Here is an 18,968-nt window from a genome sequence, read left to right as displayed (position 1 = left end):
AATTTTCCGCTAGATGGAAAAGCTGTTATCGTCTGCTCGAAGAATGGTTATCCATTTCACTTTTTCGCATTCCCATTCCTCATCGTCCCAGACTCCCAGTCGTGCTAGTGGGAATTTATTTATAAAAATACAAATCATGTGCGTAGTCAAAGTTCGTGACAAGATTTCTTCGTAGATAGACCTATAAACTTGAGAGCAAAATGGACTCGCTTTCAACTAGTTACTATAGTCAAGTAAGAATTTCAAAAACGTTGATATCCATGCTATGCCTTTCTTTCATACTTTTTAAAAATAATCAATAATCATTTTCTAAGGAATAACGTTTTTGTCTTATGATTTCCAGTACCTTTTGACAGCTTGTTCGGTCCTCACAATTGCTATACTTCTAATGTTTGGAATATATCTGGCCAGGCCCATCAAAATTAAAGGTTTGTCTAACAGTTATTGACAGTTTTAGAGTTCTGTGTACATAACTTATTGATCCGTTTGTTCTAAATAATGCCAATCTTCATGCATGAACCAACTATATACATTACTTTGTAAGGCTGATAGTATTTCTGCGATGTTTTAAGATGCAAAATTCATTTTCTAATCAATTTCAATTCTCAGTCTTATTTTTTTAATTCTAGACAACATACATTTGAAATTAGGTTATGTTTCTTTGATATTTATAGCTACGTCTTATCTACTGCCTACATAGGCAGTATGTTATGTAATAGGCCTGGTAATACCTTTAAAGATGCTGTTTGTGAAGACAAATTTTTTTCTTTTAAACCTAGTTGCTGAAGTAAAAGAACTCGTCAGATCTGGAATGAACAAGCCCCGTTTCCGAAAAAGGGACAAGGTCATGTTCTACGGACGAAAAATGCTGCGCAAAATCTCTTCTGTGAAACAGAAAGTAAAGATGATTTCAGGTCAAGTTCGAGGTCCACCTGGTCGAAAAAGAAAACTAGTCATGAAACTGGCTCGGAGGCTTCTACCACGTCGCGATCACATGCCGCAGTCTCAACTAAAAAATGTAGAGCCGCCTGTGGAATATCTTCAAGAGGACATATCGGAATCTATAGATCAAAGATTGCCCCCAGAAGTAGTTTACATGCTCCAAAATATGAGAATGTTTGGATGCTTCGAGAAACCGTTATTCCTAGAACTCATCAAACACATTGAAACTGTAGATCTTCGATGCAATCAGCATTTGTTTATGATCGGTAATGATTCATTTTGCTATTTTCTGTCTTCACACTGAAATTTTGAAATATTGGTTCTGTACAGGCGATCAGGATACAAATATGTACATAGTCCAGAGTGGTAGACTTCGAGTCTACAGCACAGAAGCTGATGGCTCAACCATAACACTAAAGGAAGTAAAGGGAGGAGAAGCTATTTGTTCCTTGCTGAGTTTCACCGACTACCTAACTGGTCAGCCCAGTGTTTTCAAAACTGTTTCTGCCCAAGCTATGGAAGAATCTTCAGTTCTTCAACTGCCCGTCTCTGCCTTTCAAGATGTTTTTGACAAGCATCCGGACGCTTTGGTTCGCGCTATACAAATCATTATGGTTCGCCTACAACGTGTCACGTTTTTGGCACTTCATCAATACCTCGGTCTCAGCGCTGAGCTGGTCAAATCGTTTCCAGCAAAACACCACGGAGGAAGTACGTCACCCATCAAACTTCGTATGCGAGAACATGCTTTCGTTCAGAAGCCAATAAATGTCAATGATCCGATGGACTGCGCCACACCTCCGACGACTCCCTTGTCGGAAGGTAAACGACGAGTGAAGGATGAAAAAGATTACCAACTACTACTGCAAGTTGGTATCGATGGCTTCGTTAAGTTATTGGGTCTTGAAGACCAGTCATTGCTGGATGGTAATACGTTTTTCCAAGTACTCTAGGCGTTTGTCATCATCAAGTTTTTTGTCATAGGTCACATTGAGGTTCGAGAATTGATTCCCGGAACTTATATTATGAAAGAAGATGCTATGAAAGATGTAGCACTAGTCTACGTCATTTCTGGAACTCTTTGTGTCTCTCAGCGCGCCGCTAGTAAAAATGAGGATGTTCAAATGTTTTTAGCTCATTCGGGTGAATTGGTTGGTGGATTGGCCGTGTTAACTGGAGAGCCAAGCTTCTTTACAGTCCGCTCACGTCACACAACATGCGTTGCTATGCTTTCAAAATCAACATTTTATTCGTAAGTTATAAACAAATTTAATCTACGATGTCTGTAGTGTACTGACTAGAGTTCAACATTTTTGTTTAGAATCATGTCCGAGCGGCCAAAGGTGGTGTTACATATTGCACGCACCGTCATTTATCGCTTGTCTCCATTTGTGCGTCAAATTGATTTTGCTTTAGATTGGGTTTATATAGAAAGTGGAAGAGCCTTATACAGGTATTTGCTCGGCTAATCACATTTTTTATATTAATCTTATCATTTATGATCTAATTATTTTGTCAATATTAAAGGCAAGAAGATGAATCCGACTGCACGTATATAGTGTTAAGTGGTCGCCTTCGATCCGTCATTACGCATCATGACGGGAAGAAAGAATTAGTGGGGGAGTACGGACGTGGTGATTTGGTAGGCATCGTCGAAACACTTACGCAAAACCCTCGCAGCACTACTGTCATGGCTGTCCGTGATACTGAATTAGCCAAGCTGCCTGAAGGTCTTTTGGATGCCATCAAGCTCAAATTTCCTATGGTCGTATCACGTCTCATCAATCTTCTTGGGCACCGAATTCTTGGTATTATTTTTCATACATTTTGTAATATTGTAACTTTATCTTATGGGCAAATTTATTTTTGTTAGGCACATGGCAAACACAAAGTTCTAGCTTTAATCAAGCGTTACAACAGCGTTCCGTGCAATCAAATTTTTCAACCGTTGCCATACTGCCAGTTTCCGATGACGTTCCCCTTTCTCCGTTTAGTCATGAACTGTACACATCATTGAGTTGGATTGGTAAGACTTAGTTTACTTTTGGTTCGTTAAATCTTATTAATCAACGATTCATTTCCAGGTCCCACAGTTTTATTGACATCGGACTATATTCGTCGAACTCTCGGCCCTACAATCATGGAATCAGCTAATGAATACAAACTCTCTGCATGGCTCGGGCAACAAGAAGATCAACACAAAATTGTTCTCTACCAATGTGACCAGTCCCTTACACCTTGGACTCAACGATGCATTCGACAGGCCGATTGCATCCTGATTGTAGCCCTGGCCACCATGGAGCCTTCCGTTGGCACTATTGAAAAGCAGCTCGAGACGATTGCTGTTCGCACACAAAAGGAATTGATTCTGTTGCATAAAGAAGGAGGTGACAAACCTCGAAACACTGTTCATTGGCTAAATGCTCGTTCTTGGTGTTCATCTCACCATCACATTCAATGTCCACCAAGAATATTTTCCAGAAAACATGCTTCACGACTGGTATTAATTTTTTACTTGATCCATTTGTGTTTTTAACGTGTCCGTCCTTATTATGCATTGTTTTTCTTTTTCAAGGCTGATGGAGCGACCAAACCGGCACAACTTTTGGATCGCAACATTCATTCCGACTTTTCTCGTTTGGCTCGTCTATTGACGGGAGAATCCGTCGGGCTGGTACTCGGTGGAGGTGGTGCGAGAGGAGCAGCTCACGTTGGCATGATTCAAGCGATTCAGGTCTGGTATATGCTTAATCTTTTATTCCAAGTCATTGCTCATTTCGATATTTTAACTTTGGAATAACAGGAGGCCGGTATTCCTATTGATATGGTTGGTGGTGTAAGCATCGGGGCGTTCATGGGTGCACTTTGGTGTATGGAAAAAGATATTCACGAAGTCACTCGCAAAGCCAGTTCCTGGTCGCATGTACGTTTTCTAAAGAAATTTGTTGGCTAGATTATTTTTGATTTCAGCCAATGTTCATCCTACATATTTTTTCCATTGCGTTTCATAGAAAATGACGCAGCTTTGGCGACAGCTCGTTGATCTAACGTATCCTGTAACATCAATGTTTAGCGGGGCTGGGTTTAACACGATGATTCGTGAAACTTTTGGAGAAGATTCACTTATTGAAGATTTGTGGCTTCCTTATTTTACCATCACTACAGACATCACATCCAGCTGCATGCGGCTTCATAGTCATGGTATTTTACTGCTTTGACATTTTTTGCACAATTTTCAATAGTTGAGTGAGTGCAAGGCTGGGTTGCTATTTAATTAGAAGGTATGCATGCATCGGTGGTTATAACCCTCGTAGTATATTTTTTAGTTCCCTTCCTTCCTAAATCCCAACATTTTGCTAGGGACTGGTGTATACATGTGTTTTTTTTTTAGTGGTGTCGGGCGTGTTTGAAAATTGGAGGTAAATGTTTCTTTTTATTAATTAAAGAAAGCATTCATTTTGGGCATATTGTAGGATCCGTGTGGCGATATGTTCGAGCATCGATGTCTTTGAGTGGTTACATGCCGCCTTTATGCGATCCTAAAGACGGCCACTTGCTTCTCGATGGCGGCTATGTTAATAACCTTCCAGGTAGTACTTGCGCGCGTTCAACCTTTGCTTTTATTTGAATGTTAAGTTCGTTGGACCGGATGGTAGACTTGGTGGATGCATGCTAACAATAAACCACCCCAACTATGACGCAGGTAGGAAGCATGCAATTTTCATTCTTATTTTTTAGAGGGACAGCATATAGCCTTGCACCATTCTTGTTATCTGCGTGTGGAAAAAAAATAATAAACAGTCGCTTATGATTGTAACACCTAAACACTAATACCAGGCTCACTATGGCGAAGTATTCGGGCCTCCATGTCGATTGCCGGATGGTAATATTTTGAATCGAAATTTGTGTTGCACGGATTAATTACTTTTAACATACCTTGAATGTTTTACAAACAGGCTACCTCCCATGTGCGACGAGATCGATGGGCATCTGCTAGTTGACGGTAAAATTACATCATCTATTTTCATTACGATTTACTATTAAATTTTTTCTTTCTTTTTCAAATAGGATGCTACGTCAACAATGTACCCGGTAACGTATGAGTGTACTTTTTTTCCTCGTTTTCTTCTTTACTTCGTATAGTCTTTTAAATATCTGGCATTAGTCTGGTTCGGAAGATGCATTCAGGTGAGCAGGTTCCATTGTCATTTTACTCGTGAAGACAGATTTGCTAATTGTTGTCGTTTATTTCCCCTCAAAACCACATGTTAGAATTGCAAAAAAAAAAATCTAATTTTGTGATGTTTTTCTAAGCTGACGTAATGAGAAGCCGAGGGGCCAAACACATTTTGGCCATCGACGTAGGTTCACAAGATGATACCGATTTGACAAATTATGGAGATTGTCTATCTGGATGGTGGTTACTGTGGAAAAAGTGGAATCCTTTCGCCAGCCCAGTAAAAGTGCCTAATCTTCCCGACATTCAGTCTCGACTTGCTTACGTTTCCTGCGTTCGTCAATTAGAAGTATTTTCTATTTTCTTTTTATATTTTGACTTCATTATTTGATGTTTTTACCAATTGAATTACAGGAGGTGAAGAAAAGTGACTATTGTGAGTACATTAGACCACCCATTGACAAGTACAAAACGTTACAATTTGGTAGCTTTCATGAAATCAAGGCAAGTTTCTTAATTTACTTTTCATGTCATAAAATATTGAAACTAACAGATTTTAATCGGTTAACTAACCAGGATGTTGGGTACAATCATGGAAAAACCTACTTTATTGGACTGCAAAAGGCTGGACTTCTCGGGACGTACACTAAACCAGGTGTTCATTACCGGGAATCGAAGAAATCTTCGCCAACAACTTACCCTTCAGCCAACTCTTGTTATCCGTACAACCAGCGTTACGGAACGAATGATACTCAACACCGATCTCAAGGTCGACGAGGTAATTTAGTCGGATGCACAATTTTGTAATAAAACAAATTTCCTTCAATATTTTTTTTGTCTTAGGGCCGCAAACATTTACGGATCTAGCGGAAATGGTAGCCAAAGTACGAGGCCCAGTCAATCGAATACCCGATGATGAAACATCCGAATCAGGAAGTGATTTGGAATACGATAACGATGAAGTCAGTAACGTTTCTGAAACGTATGATGACCAAGATCTTGTGGACCACCTAAATCTCCGACATAGACGAAAGCGCAGTTCCTTGTCGTGCACCGACAGTGAAATCCTCTCTTCAACATAACTTACCATTTTCTTAATCATAGACGGAATTTGAATGCACCTTTATAGATCAGTCAAAGTGCCTTCTGCTACGTTTTGACAGTGTAAGCTGATCACAAGTGTTTCGAATGTTTCAAAAATGTTGCTTGTAGGCGTAAAATACGGTTGCTAATATATCACTAATTCATTAGTAAAAAAAGAATCACCTTGGCCATTTTTTTATAATCTCATTTTTAAAAATAAAGGTATTAAACTAATAATCCTCTCAAGGACGTAAAAACAGTTGAGGGGGAATTTTTCTAAGAAACCGGATTATAATGAATAAAATAAAATAAAAAACAAAAACAGGTTCAGCTAGTTAGTGAGTTCTAAATAAAGAAAACATATTGAGGTTGAAAATATAAAATACGTGTCGGTTTCGGTTAACTGACACCGGCAACACAAACGCGCATATAAGAAATGTTGATCCTTCCAGACCAGTCCAGACTGCACTCTTTTCACAAACTGCAATATTAAGTTTTATCTTTCACAGCGCATTTTTAACCATGTGTAAGTACTGTCTGAAATCGGAAACATTATTATGAAACAACAGACGACAGCATTATTTCCGAAAAAAGTAATTAAAATCATATTAATATTCAATGATACTTTAGATTTTAAACGTCGATAAACCATGGTAAATATAAATTAGGGTCAGCAGGAAAGTGGCTGTCTAGCAGGTAAAAAAGCCAGACAAGCAGAGATTCAGAGAATAAAATTCAAATCCAAATGTAATTGACGCGAAAATAAAAATCAAGCTGACAACCCTGTTTTGTCCACGGCACACGGGTAGTGCCGGGCACAAAATAGCTGAAAACACGTGCAAATAGTCTTCTTAAGGCAAGGGAAACGCTACCCCAGTCTCAGTCGTTCTTTATCTCCTCTTCCGAGCAAGCAGTCTCGTGTTTGACGTCTAAATTACATTAATTCGGTAAGCTTTATTTCTATTTAACTTGATAAGATGCATTTACCTGTATATATTGTTTAAATTATTAAAGTGTAATGTTAAAGTAGTAAATTAGGGAGACAGTAAAAAAAAAAGTTGAAGTAAAGGTAATTGTTGGTCGTTGGAATATTTGAATAGAATTTGACTTAGAATCACTTGAATTTGTCACCTTAAAAATTTGTCACGTAGTTAAACTTGATTATTGAAAGGAATTGTGACAAATATTCTCTGAATGTTATGTCGCAATGCACAGAAATGACGACGTTAGTAAAACGTGTGGGCGCCATTTGCTGGAAATGTGTGTGGGAACAGTGGGGTGACATTTTGTTTTGGCGGCGTGCTTCTCTGGTGCGCCGCTGTGTGTACTGAGTAACGGAAGTCATGATTGTATCTTGGTTTGCAGAAGGAAGAAGGTGGAAAATGAGCAGTTCAGTGTGTTACAAATGTAACGAGACGGGTCACTTTGCCCGTGAATGTAGCCAAGGCGGAGGCGGTGGTGGAGGTTACGGCGGAGGTGGCTTTGGAGGGTCACGTGGCGGACGAGGTGGCCCACGTGGTGGTAGTGGTGGAGGCGGCTTCGGCCGTGGTGAGTGTGAGTTTGATCCAGAGTTTTGATGATTATCAGGCGGAGAGGATACGAGTGAGCATCAGTTACAACCAACAATATTCACCCGTTGGACGTGCGTGTATCTCAAAATCCGTATTTCTCTAATTTCTTCTTCGTGACGATTTGAGTTCGGAATTGATGCGATAGCAGTCGACGTGGTCTTCACCTGAATATTTGTTCTTCGGTTCTGTTGTCTTGCAGGACCCGATGTCTTTGTGTGTCTCGTTTGCCCATGGCGCTAGTGTCAATTCGTTGGTCTAGTTTTTCACTTATGAAATGGACTTGCTATCGAATTGTCATCGCTCTTGTCAATCAGTTATTTTTATATTCTCTTCTTATTTCGTATTTAGCATCATGCTACAATTGCAACAAATCCGGCCACATCGCTCGCGATTGTCCTGAATCAGGATCAAAGTCTTGCTACAACTGCGGCAAGAGTGGACACATCTCCCGTGAATGTGACGCTCCCGACAACCGCGGAAGCGGAGGAGGTGGACGTGGTGGTGGTGGCGGTGGTGGATACGGTGGACAAAGCCGTGACGTAAGAATAACTTCTAATTGACGCTATCAAGTTCTTGTTAATTACAATTTTCTTTTTATATTTATAGTGCTACAGCTGCGGCAAATCTGGACACATTTCTCGTGACTGCCCCGATGGCGGCAGCGGAGGCCGAGGTGGCGGCGGCGGATATGGAGGTGGAGATCGTAAATGTTACGGATGCGGAAATGTCGGCCACATTTCTCGGGATTGCCCGAATTCCCAACGTGGTGGCGGCGGCGGTGATGATGATGAGGCCAACTACCGATAAACAAGAACAAGACGAGTTAAATATATTCTCTTTTGGTGTCGAGATGTCATGTAATCTGCAGACTGGTGGTTTTTTCATCCTTGTGTGTCGTTTCGAATTTCGCATCACGAACTTAATTACACGGTGGTAAAAGAATGTTCAATTGTCCTCCTTATCTGATTATCATACTATTAAGACCGATGTCGACAGATATGCTGGTCAATTTTCAATAAGTCCTCAGTGAACTGTTTGGAATCCATAGTAAGATGAGTGAAGATTCTGTGAATGAACTGACAGATGTTGTACATAAATTGAGAGCGTGAGAATATTTAAAATTTAATTGGACTAGTCAAAAAGCGAGCCAAGGTTAGTAGATAAGGCGTAGTACGCATCAATATAGTGGGCACGTGGGGAATATGTATTTTAACGGCCATTACTACCGCATCGATAAGAGCATACATCTTTCATTTTTGCCACGGCACGGCGTGGTAGGGTAGTGCCGGGCTGAAATACATCTGAAACGCACACGGCACGGCCGGTAGTGCCGTGCGCAAAGCATCTTTTTAGAGAATAGGCTCGCCGACTTGTGAATTCATTCGTTGGCGTACCTTTCGAGCAAGCTGCATCGCGTTTCCTCGATTTCATAAACGGTAAATAACTTGATTTTAATTTAAAAAATTTGTCTACCTGTAAAATTATTTTTACCTTTAAAGTTTAAAAATCCTTTTTCTCTCAAGAGGGAAAAGTTGTATTTGTGGTCGTTTTAATAAGGTAGATTTTTTAAAAGTTCAAGGCCAATGTCATGGTTGTCCCTTGTTGAAAGATGAAGAATTTTAATGTTAAAAACCTTGAACAAGATTTACATTTTAAAGAAGCATTGGAATGTGAAAGATTTAAAAAGAAACGACAATAGATGTATTTAAAAAAAAAATGTTTGACGTCTGAAACAAAAGTTTCAGGTAAAAATTTCCAGGTATGCACACTAAAATTTAAAAAAACATTAATTAAGAATGTATTTGTGTTGGGCGGCAGATTGGATTGTTAAAAGAGGGTGTGGTTTTTATGTCAACGCCACGTTTATTTGTTGCGCAGAGTGTGTGATCAGTGTTGTATTGTGAGTAACGGAAGTGATGATTGATATGTTGGTTTGCAGAAGGAAGAAGGTGGAAAATGAGCAGTACAGTATGTTACAGATGTAACGAGACGGGTCACTTTGCCCGTGAATGTAGCCAAGGCGGAGGCGGTGGTGGAGGTTACGGAAGCTTCGGCGGAGGCTTCGGGAGTGGGTCACGCGGAGGACGTGGTGGCCCACGTGGTAGTGGTGGAGGCGGCTTTGGCCGTAGTGAAAATGCAGGCGGCTTCGGCCGTGGTGAGTGTGAGTTTGTACCTGAGTTATTGATTTTGTGGGCCGAAAGGAGTTGAGAGCTTGAGCATCAGCGATTATTATGTTTCCATACGACACAAACATCCATCAAAAAATAAAAGTCGTAGTCTTAAAACACCGGTGCAGTAACACAACTGAACACGGTACAGAATCGTTATGATGATGTCTTGCAATCCCGAAGTCTATTTATTATCTTGTTATAGCCGTGACGACTTAATTCGATTGCTCGATTCAATGCGAGATCAATTGATTTTTGGTGATCACAAATTTTGTTTCTCGGTTTTTTTAACGTTTTCTTTTCATTATTGCAGCATCATGCTACAACTGCAACAAACCGGGTCACATTGCTCGCGATTGTCCCGAATCGGGATCAAAGACGTGCTACAATTGCGGCAAGAACGGTCACATTTCTCGTGAATGTGACGCCCCTGATAACCGCGGAAGCGGTGGCGGTGGCAACTACGGTGGACGAAACCGTGATGTAAGTTAAAATTAATTAAAACTTCTGAATTTTTATTTCTAGTCTAATTATTGATTATATTATCATCAGTGCTACAGCTGCGGTAAATCTGGACACATTTCTCGTGACTGCCCCGATGGCGGCAGCGGAGGCCGAGGTGGCGGCGGCGGATATGGAGGTGGAGATCGTAAATGTTACGGATGCGGAAATGTTGGCCACATTTCTCGGGATTGTCCAAACAATCGTGGTGGAGATCACGACGACGAAGCCAACTATCGTTAATCGGCCGATATTTTATTCCGGACCCCCGGTAAAATCGAGATGTCATGTAATCCCCCAGATTGGTGGTTTTTTTTCATCCTTCATTATGCTGTATCGAAATTCGCATCACGAACTGGTTTATTAAGTACACGGTGGTAATAAAAGTATTATTCCCTTTTGGCTTCTAATTTTTAGTTTATTATCTTGTCTGTGGTAGTTGATAGAGTAGTGAAGAATAGTGTCGTCTGCTTTGTTTTGTTTGTGAAAATTGAGACGAAGTCTTGGACGAAGTTTAATTTAAAAATGCAAAACAGATTGATGTCATTCGAAATTGAGCTGAAGGTAAAATTCAATTTGAAATGTATTTGATAAAGTTTTCTTAAATGTTTAAACTTTTAAATCAATCTAGAGAGTGATTGTGTTCCAAAAAATTCTTGGTAAACATGAAAATTTCCTAGTTAAAATATTTTTAATTTGAAAATAATTAATAATTTTTAAGTTGTGAAACAAAGATCTAAGTCGTTTGTCAGCAAAGTATTCCAGTGTTGTTGAAAATCACAAAGTTTATGTGCATCTCATTTTGATATAGAAAACATAAGCAGGTTTTCTTGAATTGTTTTGGGGTGCAGTATTAATCACTGTAATTGAAGCTGAAATGAAGATGACTAAAGTTAAAGTTCAAAAATTGTATCATATATTAAATCAAAGGAGTAGTCTACGTCTCATGCAAATTATGGAAAGTATGGAAATAATTGAATGGGTCATCATTATTTCATTCATGGGTCAACTACGGTAGACTGCTAGAAGGAGAATCCAATTGAATCTACACTGATTGAGTCGCCTTGAATTGGTTGAACATCTTGAATTTGGAAATCCTGCTGGAATTGGTCCTGATTCGAGGTGATTGCGCCACTTGGCTGGTTCGTGTTGTAGCTGTTACCGACGATTTTGGTGTTGGTCTCGAGTGACTTAAGAAACTCATCCAATTTTCCAGTCGACTTGACAGCAGAGTTGCCGTAACTTGTAGTAGGAGATCGGATAATGCTCACCTGCCCAGAAAGTTGTTGGATGTTCGTGGTAATGGGCTTAGCATTCGGCTTTATGAAAGGAGTGTCTGCCTCTGCAGCATTTGTTACACGGACGACCGCAGGTACGTAGGAAACCCTTGTATCTGCAATTTTACCATAATTATCTTCAATCTTTTGATTTTTTTCTACAACGCCGACTACAGGGCCGTATGAGCTTTTAGATGGAGTCACAAGGCGGATATTCCCTGCAGTTGTCTCGTATGTCGTTTTCGTGGGTGTCGAAACACGGACATCAGAAACTGCATAATTTTGATCAGCAACACGGACGACTGTTGTTCCACTGCTGTAAGCATCTTTGGCCAGAGAAACTACTCGAACGTTTCCACCGTTATTCCCGTTAAATGGTGCCGAATCGGGGAAGCCATCTTCATCATCATCCACGCTGGTGTATTGGTAATCTAAAGCTTTTTGTTCGACTGATTTAGGTGCTGTCTGAATGAAAGGGAACGGTAGAGATGTTCGACCATCTTGTGAGATCGACGTTCCTCTAGCTTGGAATCCCACAGACTGGCCAGAAAGCTTGCCGGCAACGTATTCTATTCATAATTTAATAATAATAACACACAAAGCGGTGGGTGACTAACATTTTAAAGAAAACTACCCGTTTCTTGTGTTTTTCCGTAGGAATCGACGTAACCATATCTACCGGTCAAATAACCATTGGCGTCCATATTCTCGAATCGGAACGATCCGTCAGAGGCTTCGTAGCCGAAAGTGTAAGAGCCATCTTCGTTGAGTTGATTGATTTGTTTTAAAATGGTTACGGCAGGCGTGGCATAGGATGCCGTCGAAGATTTGCTATTCACATAATTAGTAGGCGTGGCCAGTGAGTAGGCCACAGTGAGCGTCAACAGCAACTAAATATTCCATAGAAATTCAAATTTCAATTCAGTTTTAAACCAATCAAATTTAATCAGAAAACAACTTACAGTGATGGAATTCATTTCCAGCTTTTATAATCTCCGACGATATAAACAGCGAAGGACGAAATTGTAATATTACTGAGATCGAAACTCGTTGAAGCGACTGACGAATCGAATGGGACTTGCGTCTTTATATGTACAGAGAAGAAAGGGAGCGTAGGAGGAAACAAAAAGAAACATCATCGCCTCTCTTATCACCATACCAGGCCATCCGGATGACCTGTATGATCAACTTTTACTCTTTAATCATTTCAGCAAATCTCTCACGAAACACGGTGCACGCTCAGATGGTGGTAATCCTTACGAGTATTGCAACAGGCCAGCAGTGATGGTCTAAGAAAAAGAATACATTTTCCCTTTGTTTAGTCTCCAAATTCCAATGTCGTATGATACATCGAAGGGGGGTGGGGAATCCGCTTTCTTTTTCACAGCTGTCCCTTTTTATACCGATTTCGTCTTAGCATTGGTGTGATTACTGATATCCTACAGTCCGAATTGCTGAAATCACGACAAGACCATAGGGGTGGCAGAAACTCCACCCAAACCTGTTTCGTTTGGCGTAGGCGATCAATTTAGAGTTAAGGGAAAAGGTAAGATGGCCTTTCCGCCTTTGTAAGATCTGTCCCTTTAGATGAGTCGTGACAGTTCTATCATTAGTTCAAGCATGCGACGACTGTACATCTCTTTATCCGAAAAAGTGAAAGCTGAAAGGCATTTTTAAAGACAAAGATTTGCCAGCACCCACTGATTTCGATAAATATAAAACCATTTTAAGTAAAATTTTGTTACGTCAGTAGAATCCTCAGTTGGGTCTACCGTCTACGTTTTAGTTCGCAAGAAAGAAAACAAAAATAAGTTGTAACAATTGTATTTGGATCACACCAAATAATATTTTTTCACCAACAAGCCGTGATCGTCTAGTGGTTAGGACCCTACGTTGTGGAGTCTGGCAAAACCGTAGTAACCCAGGTTCGAATCCTGGTCACGGCACGTAGTTTTATTTACCAACTGACTTATTATTCCATCTCACACCGCGTTTAAATCTGGAATTCGATTGATTTTGATTTTTCGATTTAACGAAAAAGTGTTAATGTCTAGAGAAAAAATTCATCTTCCATACCTACTCGTCAACGCTCGTCAACAAATTGTCAGCTTGATGTATATTATAAGTACATTTTATGATATGAGACCAGCCAGTCATCTTGTTAGTCCTAGTCGTTTATAGGGCAATTCCCCAATGAATGCTTTTGATTGAATAAACACGCGACGATAAGAATAAGAGGGAATTCGGCGTCAAAAGATTTTAATAATTTTTTTTTAAATTTTTTCTATTGATTTTTTAGTTGAATTTTCAAGCAGGGATGTAGCTGCATACATACATGAATTATATATATTGATTCAGTGGATTGTTGTTTAAAAATTAACGTTTCGTACGCTAAAGTGCGAAGTTACGAGTGAAGTTGCGTATTGTCGTTGTAAATCAATGATAAAAGTATAAAACTGATACGTGACTAAAAGCTGCTGAAAGAAAAAGAAAATGCATAATACCCTGATAGTATCAGTATAGTCACGTGATATAAGGCTGAACCGTGATTGGTGGAGGGCGTTTAAAAGGAAAGAAGCCCCGCACTTTCGAAATATTATCTGGCAACATATACGACAGAAACCATGCATGCCTTGTTTACTTATTCAGTTAGAAGATTAAGATTCTCTTATTCGCACGCCTTTAAACTTTTACCACAGACAAAATTTCAAGCCATGGATTGTACGAGGACAAGGGCCTATTCATGTTACTTGGAAAACAATTACGAAGTTAGTTAACTGTCTTGTGATATTTCCAATGTAATCACGTTTTTACATGTCAAACAGGCTGCCGTTGAAACTTTAAACTTACTTCAGTCTAATGCGGCGGTTCTCGAAAAAGCTCGACTTCAAAAAGATAGACAAGCCATCTCAAATGTTCCCTTCACTGAAAAGTATCTAAATCGCATTGGAATATCTCTTGACACAATTGACCAACAGTTAAGAATTATTCATGTTTCTGGTACTAAGGTAGATGCCTTTTAAATTATAGTTATTGACAACTTATTGAATCAATGTTTATGGTGTTTTTTACACAGGGAAAAGGATCAACATGTGCATTTTGTGAATCTATTCTCCGTCATCATGGACTCAAAACAGGATTTTATTCATCTCCTCACTTAATCGAAGTAAGGGAACGAATAAGAATAAATGGAAAGCCACTCAGTAAAGAGGAATTTGCTACATATTTCTGGCAAGTTTACACTCCTCTCAAGGACTACATGGTATCATATTATTTCCCATGGTTACAGTAAACAAAATAACAACTTCCATGTGTTGACCTTGAATTTCAAGGATGATGAAAATGATATGCCTGCTTACTTCAAATTCATGACGATTATGGCATTTTATGTCTTTTTGAATGAAAAAGTTGATGTGGCCATTTTTGAAGTAGGAATTGGTGGACTATATGACTGTACAAATGTCATTAGGTAATTATATGAAGTGGAAATGAGAAAGTTGGATAACATAATCTGTTTTAATTTGTAGGAAACCATCAGTTGTTGGGATCACTTCTTTGGGATTGGACCATGTTAGCTTATTAGGCAATACTGTTGAAAAGATAGCTGTTCATAAAGCAGGTATAATGAAGCCTTCAGTACCAACATATACAGTCAGTGATCAGCCTGGAGAAAGCCTAAGTGTTCTAGCTGAGAAAGCATTACAAATCAAGGTGTGATATTTACTGAATATTTTAAAAATAAATAAATAGTTAAACTCATATAATTTACAGTGTCCTCTTTATGCTGTCCCTGCACTTGATGAATACCATTGGGCTCCTTATCACATTAATTTAGGTTTATCTGGGAAAGTCCAGTGGAAAAATGCTTCACTTGCGCTCCAATTGAGTCGTGCATTTTTGAATCCTAAAATTGAAGTTGAACGCTCTGAAAAGGAGCTTTGTTTCCTACCAGTCCCTGCATTGCCGTTCCAAATCCATTCACCTGAAGCTGTTGGATTAGCAAAAACTTTTTGGCCAGGTCGCTCTCAAGTTCTTCGCTTGCCAGGCTCGACATTTTACGTCGACGGTGCGCACACACCGGAGAGCATAGAGGCTTGCGTTGAATGGTTTATTCAGGCATCTGCTTCACCAAAATTAAGGTACTGTGATTTTTATAATTCTCATTGTTTTTTTTTAATATGCAAATTTTATTAATAGACCAAAGAGAGTGTTGATATTCAATACAACAGGAGATCGAAATGCCAATTTGCTACTTGCTCCGTTAAAACGCTGCCACTTTGACGTTGCTTTATTTTGTTCAAACATTATTGATGTTAGTAATGAATCAATTTCCAAAGGTTAGAGAATCAATTCTTGGTGCAAATGATTTTTGCGATGTACAGTAATTCAATTTTCATTCTAGATTTACTTAACCTTATGATTACCAAAGAGCAACAAGGTAATAAATATTTTCATACAGATAGTTTTTTTCAAAGTGTATAATATTTTATTTTTTTGTTTTAAATTTACAGTCCGCCGAACTAACATTAACAGGGATGCTTGGGTTGAAAGCAGTTTTCATCCGATTGGTACATCTTCGTTCAAACAACTTGTCCTAGCTTTCCCTACTATTAACAATGCGCTTGATTATGTGAACAATCATCTAGTTAACAATGAAGCAAAAGAGGTATACAATCTGTTATACATTTTAAGAATGGTTTATATGTCGTTAAATTATGATTTGGTTTTATACAGCTGGATGTGTTAGTCACTGGCTCACTGCATCTGGTGGGCGGAGTTCTGTCGCTTCTTGATCCTGAGCTTGGTTTCTTGGACAGCAAGCCATGTTTAGTTTCTACAAAAACCTGCTGATAATACCTGTAACATCCAAATGGAGAAATTTAAAATTCAATGGTGACACATGTACAAAAAAATGGAAAAATTTATTTCATTTCATTTTAAATTGAAGTTTTCATATTATTGTGCCTTGAAATTCATCCTACTAAATTTGTTGTGTTTCTTGTTTTCTAATTTAGAAGATATTTTTTGTGCTCTGTATACAGCTACAATACACCCTTGGTCGATCGGTAAAATTGTGTTAATAATATATAAACTCTTTTCACCTCTCATGCTTGTTGTCTTAGTAGTTAGTAGTTAGTACACAATAGCAGAAGGGTTATATATGGAATGCCAAACTACTCTTGTTTTAAAGTAAGCTATTGCTATTTACATGCTTTATTTTAGTTTCTTTTTTTTTGTGGGAAATGGAAAATGAATATTTCTATTGTGGGGTTTGTTTTTCATATCGCAGCACTTGTTAGATTCTTTTTCAGGTTCGCTTCGCTTCTAATTTGCAGATATCGCCGTATCTCTTTGATCAGATATCTCATCGCATCTTGATTTGTCATCGAGAGGCTGCACAGCAAATGGGGTGTCTTTTTTTTACATTTAAATTTAAAAAAACAGTGAAATATTTCGTGTTGATTACAGTTTTTTTGTGTATGTGTTGACAATAGCTTTAAACTCGGTTTGTTTAATAATAAATTATTCCACCAAGAAAGCTCACCTGTTAATTTTTCGATAAATTTTTTTTTATCTACTAAATGTATTTCACGGAGATGACGAATATTTGGTTTGCTTTTGGTTTACTTTCCGTACGACTCTACTCGTCCGTGGTTGCTAAGGGCTGTCACTAGGTGGCTAAATATTTCAGTGTGTTTAGGGATTAAACTATTCAGCTCTAGTGTGTTGGTTTCTAGAGCGATGTAGGGGGGTGGGTCATCATCAAACTGTCAAAAGTCAAAGTGCTGAGGCGACTGATAATACCTTCTTTCTTTTTCTGTGGAGACGCTGTCCGAAAAGGATGAATTTAGTCATTGCTGGGTCCTTTCTTACGTGACATTTCTGATCCTAGACATGGTAACTCCATCTTTTATTCTTTAATTTTATGAAATGTAATTTTTTGTGTAATTCATTGCGTGTAACATCGCCTTTAATATAATTGGGAATTGCATGGAGCCTGCTGTACATTTCCAAAATGTCGTCTCTTGCTACATGTTGCACGTTTCGTTCTATGCAGAACAGTAAAAAGTACCTATGTTACTTAACTTTTTAATTCACGACGTTGTTTCTGAATTACAATTTTGTGACTTAGTTTCAAATAGTAATTAAGTTTTAATATTCTATTCACTGTCGAGTAGTAAAGTCTGAGCTTCATTGTGTTTTGATTAGCAAATTTTCAATATCCAGTTGAGTTATGCAAGAACTTTTGCAGACATGCACTTAACTTGTTAGAAAACTTGAGTGGGTTAGCCTTTGCTTAAATTTTTAGTATACGTAAAAACTATGTGTGCTACACGTGTTTTTTGTTAGGAATCGGATTAGGCATTGAATTCTTGATTTAGACGACATATTTTACAACAACTTTGTGTTTCTAAATAAGAGCTTTTGTGAAAAGATCTCAATCAGCTTGTTAAGAATTGTACATTTTTTTATTAAACAGAAATTTGCCCTTTTTTGTATTTGAAAATGTAATTGGTTCATTCTTTTCTCTTGATTTATAGGATTCCTTGGTTAGTTTAAATGTTGGAGCTGCTAATGGTGTTGATGAAGTGTTCATGGTGTGAGCAGTTTTGCAGTCATTTTCCAGTTGAGATGTCTTGAAATGGAGCTTGTGCAGACATTCAGTTCAACATCATACTTCAATGTGTTATTTGCCCATGTTGATGTTTTTTTGTTGAGCTGTTGTGCAAAATAGTCGGTGTTGCCTGGTGGCTGTTGGGCATGTTTTATCGGCTGCCTTTTGTCGATGTGGCGTCTCGTCTCTTGCCACCTGCACACACGTTAAGGTAATGCTTGATGGCTAGTTTCATTCAATTATTGTAAGTAACTTATTTTCGTTCTCGTTTCAGTTTAATCGTTTGCTGCCATCGACTTGATCCATTGGTGAAACTGAGAAGAGTTGCAGAAATTGAAGACTGATACAATAATAGATTTAGACAAATTAAAAAGGCATGCATGTTCTCCCTTTTCCCTAAGTAAACTGTTTCCGCCGTTGGTTATTCGTCTGGTCGAACGGAAAATAGCAATGAAAATGATCTGATGTATTCCCTTATGATTCGCAATCCTACCTCCTTTATATAACCGTCTTAACTTATTTGCTCTTCATATATGACCATTATCAATATTATTACTTCGCTTACAATAAAATATGAAACACACCTATTTTGTTCTTTTTTCCCTATGCATACAATGACAACGATTTTAAATA

General features: G+C 38.7%; 5 protein-coding genes, 2 long non-coding RNA genes and 1 other non-coding gene across 14 annotated transcripts; 6 read left to right on the top strand and 2 right to left on the bottom strand.

Moving 5' to 3' along the window:
- The first annotated feature begins 35 nt into the window (after window positions 1-35).
- LOC124191155 (neuropathy target esterase sws-like) lies at window positions 36-6,381 on the top strand. Of its 5 annotated transcripts, XM_046584182.1 has the most exons (19): window positions 36-233; window positions 344-428; window positions 780-1,208; window positions 1,273-1,869; window positions 1,927-2,194; window positions 2,264-2,395; window positions 2,470-2,750; window positions 2,816-2,968; window positions 3,027-3,442; window positions 3,518-3,676; window positions 3,746-3,865; window positions 3,954-4,143; window positions 4,780-4,825; window positions 4,899-4,945; window positions 5,011-5,034; window positions 5,257-5,468; window positions 5,534-5,623; window positions 5,696-5,897; window positions 5,963-6,381. In XM_046584182.1, exons 1-19 carry the CDS (start codon window positions 201-203, stop codon window positions 6,199-6,201), a joined length of 3,723 nt encoding a protein of 1,240 aa, XP_046440138.1. In that variant the 5' UTR covers window positions 36-200; the 3' UTR covers window positions 6,202-6,381. The 5 variants fall into 5 exon arrangements, 4 of the variants coding, with proteins under 4 accessions (XP_046440138.1, XP_046440139.1, XP_046440140.1 ...); XM_046584183.1 differs by lacking the exons at window positions 4,780-4,825; window positions 4,899-4,945; window positions 5,011-5,034 and adding an exon at window positions 4,416-4,532 and having other exon boundaries at window positions 55-233; XR_006873298.1 differs by lacking the exons at window positions 5,257-5,468; window positions 5,534-5,623; window positions 5,696-5,897; window positions 5,963-6,381 and adding an exon at window positions 4,416-4,532 and having other exon boundaries at window positions 58-233; window positions 4,681-4,825; window positions 5,011-5,242.
- A 613-nt stretch (window positions 6,382-6,994) lies between these two features.
- LOC124190600 (cold shock domain-containing protein 3-like) lies at window positions 6,995-8,715 on the top strand. 2 transcript variants are annotated; one of them, XM_046583371.1, is made up of 4 exons: window positions 6,995-7,149; window positions 7,568-7,750; window positions 8,122-8,312; window positions 8,380-8,715. In XM_046583371.1, exons 2-4 carry the CDS (start codon window positions 7,585-7,587, stop codon window positions 8,578-8,580), a joined length of 558 nt encoding a protein of 185 aa, XP_046439327.1. In that variant the 5' UTR covers window positions 6,995-7,149; window positions 7,568-7,584; the 3' UTR covers window positions 8,581-8,715. The 2 variants fall into 2 exon arrangements, with proteins under 2 accessions (XP_046439327.1, XP_046439326.1); XM_046583370.1 differs by having other exon boundaries at window positions 7,568-7,756.
- Window positions 8,716-9,054: 339 nt separating this feature from the next.
- LOC124190598 (cold shock domain-containing protein 3-like) lies at window positions 9,055-10,831 on the top strand. Of its 2 annotated transcripts, none has more exons than XM_046583369.1 (4): window positions 9,055-9,209; window positions 9,713-9,928; window positions 10,255-10,424; window positions 10,494-10,831. In XM_046583369.1, the coding sequence occupies exons 2-4, from the start codon at window positions 9,730-9,732 to the stop codon at window positions 10,683-10,685; spliced, it is 561 nt and encodes a 186-aa protein (XP_046439325.1). In that variant the 5' UTR covers window positions 9,055-9,209; window positions 9,713-9,729; the 3' UTR covers window positions 10,686-10,831. The 2 variants fall into 2 exon arrangements, with proteins under 2 accessions (XP_046439325.1, XP_046439324.1); XM_046583368.1 differs by having other exon boundaries at window positions 9,713-9,934.
- Window positions 10,832-11,335: 504 nt separating this feature from the next.
- Window positions 11,336-12,783, bottom strand: LOC124190597. The gene is made up of 3 exons (XM_046583367.1): window positions 12,682-12,783; window positions 12,354-12,609; window positions 11,336-12,288 (listed from the first exon to the last, which is right to left on the bottom strand). Exons 1-3 carry the CDS (start codon window positions 12,694-12,696, stop codon window positions 11,465-11,467), a joined length of 1,095 nt encoding a protein of 364 aa, XP_046439323.1. The 5' UTR covers window positions 12,697-12,783; the 3' UTR covers window positions 11,336-11,464.
- A 798-nt stretch (window positions 12,784-13,581) lies between these two features.
- Trnah-gug lies at window positions 13,582-13,665 on the top strand. The gene is given in 2 exon segments: window positions 13,582-13,618; window positions 13,631-13,665. It is a non-coding gene; the product is annotated as a tRNA-His (tRNA).
- Window positions 13,666-14,254: 589 nt separating this feature from the next.
- LOC124190596 (folylpolyglutamate synthase, mitochondrial-like) lies at window positions 14,255-16,791 on the top strand. Its single transcript, XM_046583366.1, has 10 exons — window positions 14,255-14,487; window positions 14,545-14,727; window positions 14,796-14,981; window positions 15,052-15,188; window positions 15,247-15,430; window positions 15,491-15,858; window positions 15,917-16,056; window positions 16,122-16,157; window positions 16,231-16,385; window positions 16,454-16,791. The coding sequence occupies exons 1-10, from the start codon at window positions 14,344-14,346 to the stop codon at window positions 16,568-16,570; spliced, it is 1,650 nt and encodes a 549-aa protein (XP_046439322.1). The 5' UTR covers window positions 14,255-14,343; the 3' UTR covers window positions 16,571-16,791.
- On the bottom strand, window positions 16,401-17,377 carry LOC124190602. The gene is made up of 2 exons (XR_006873015.1): window positions 17,265-17,377; window positions 16,401-16,576 (listed from the first exon to the last, which is right to left on the bottom strand). It is a non-coding gene; the product is annotated as an uncharacterized LOC124190602 (long non-coding RNA).
- A 95-nt stretch (window positions 17,378-17,472) lies between these two features.
- Window positions 17,473-18,918, top strand: LOC124190601. The gene is made up of 3 exons (XR_006873014.1): window positions 17,473-17,617; window positions 18,262-18,546; window positions 18,610-18,918. It is a non-coding gene; the product is annotated as an uncharacterized LOC124190601 (long non-coding RNA).
- Window positions 18,919-18,968: the final 50 nt, after the last annotated feature.

The sequence above is a fragment of the Daphnia pulex genome, chromosome 3, assembly GCF_021134715.1.
Source record: "Daphnia pulex isolate KAP4 chromosome 3, ASM2113471v1".
Lineage (NCBI taxonomy): Eukaryota > Metazoa > Arthropoda > Branchiopoda > Diplostraca > Daphniidae > Daphnia > Daphnia pulex.
This window is presented reverse-complemented; position numbering and strand designations above follow the sequence as displayed.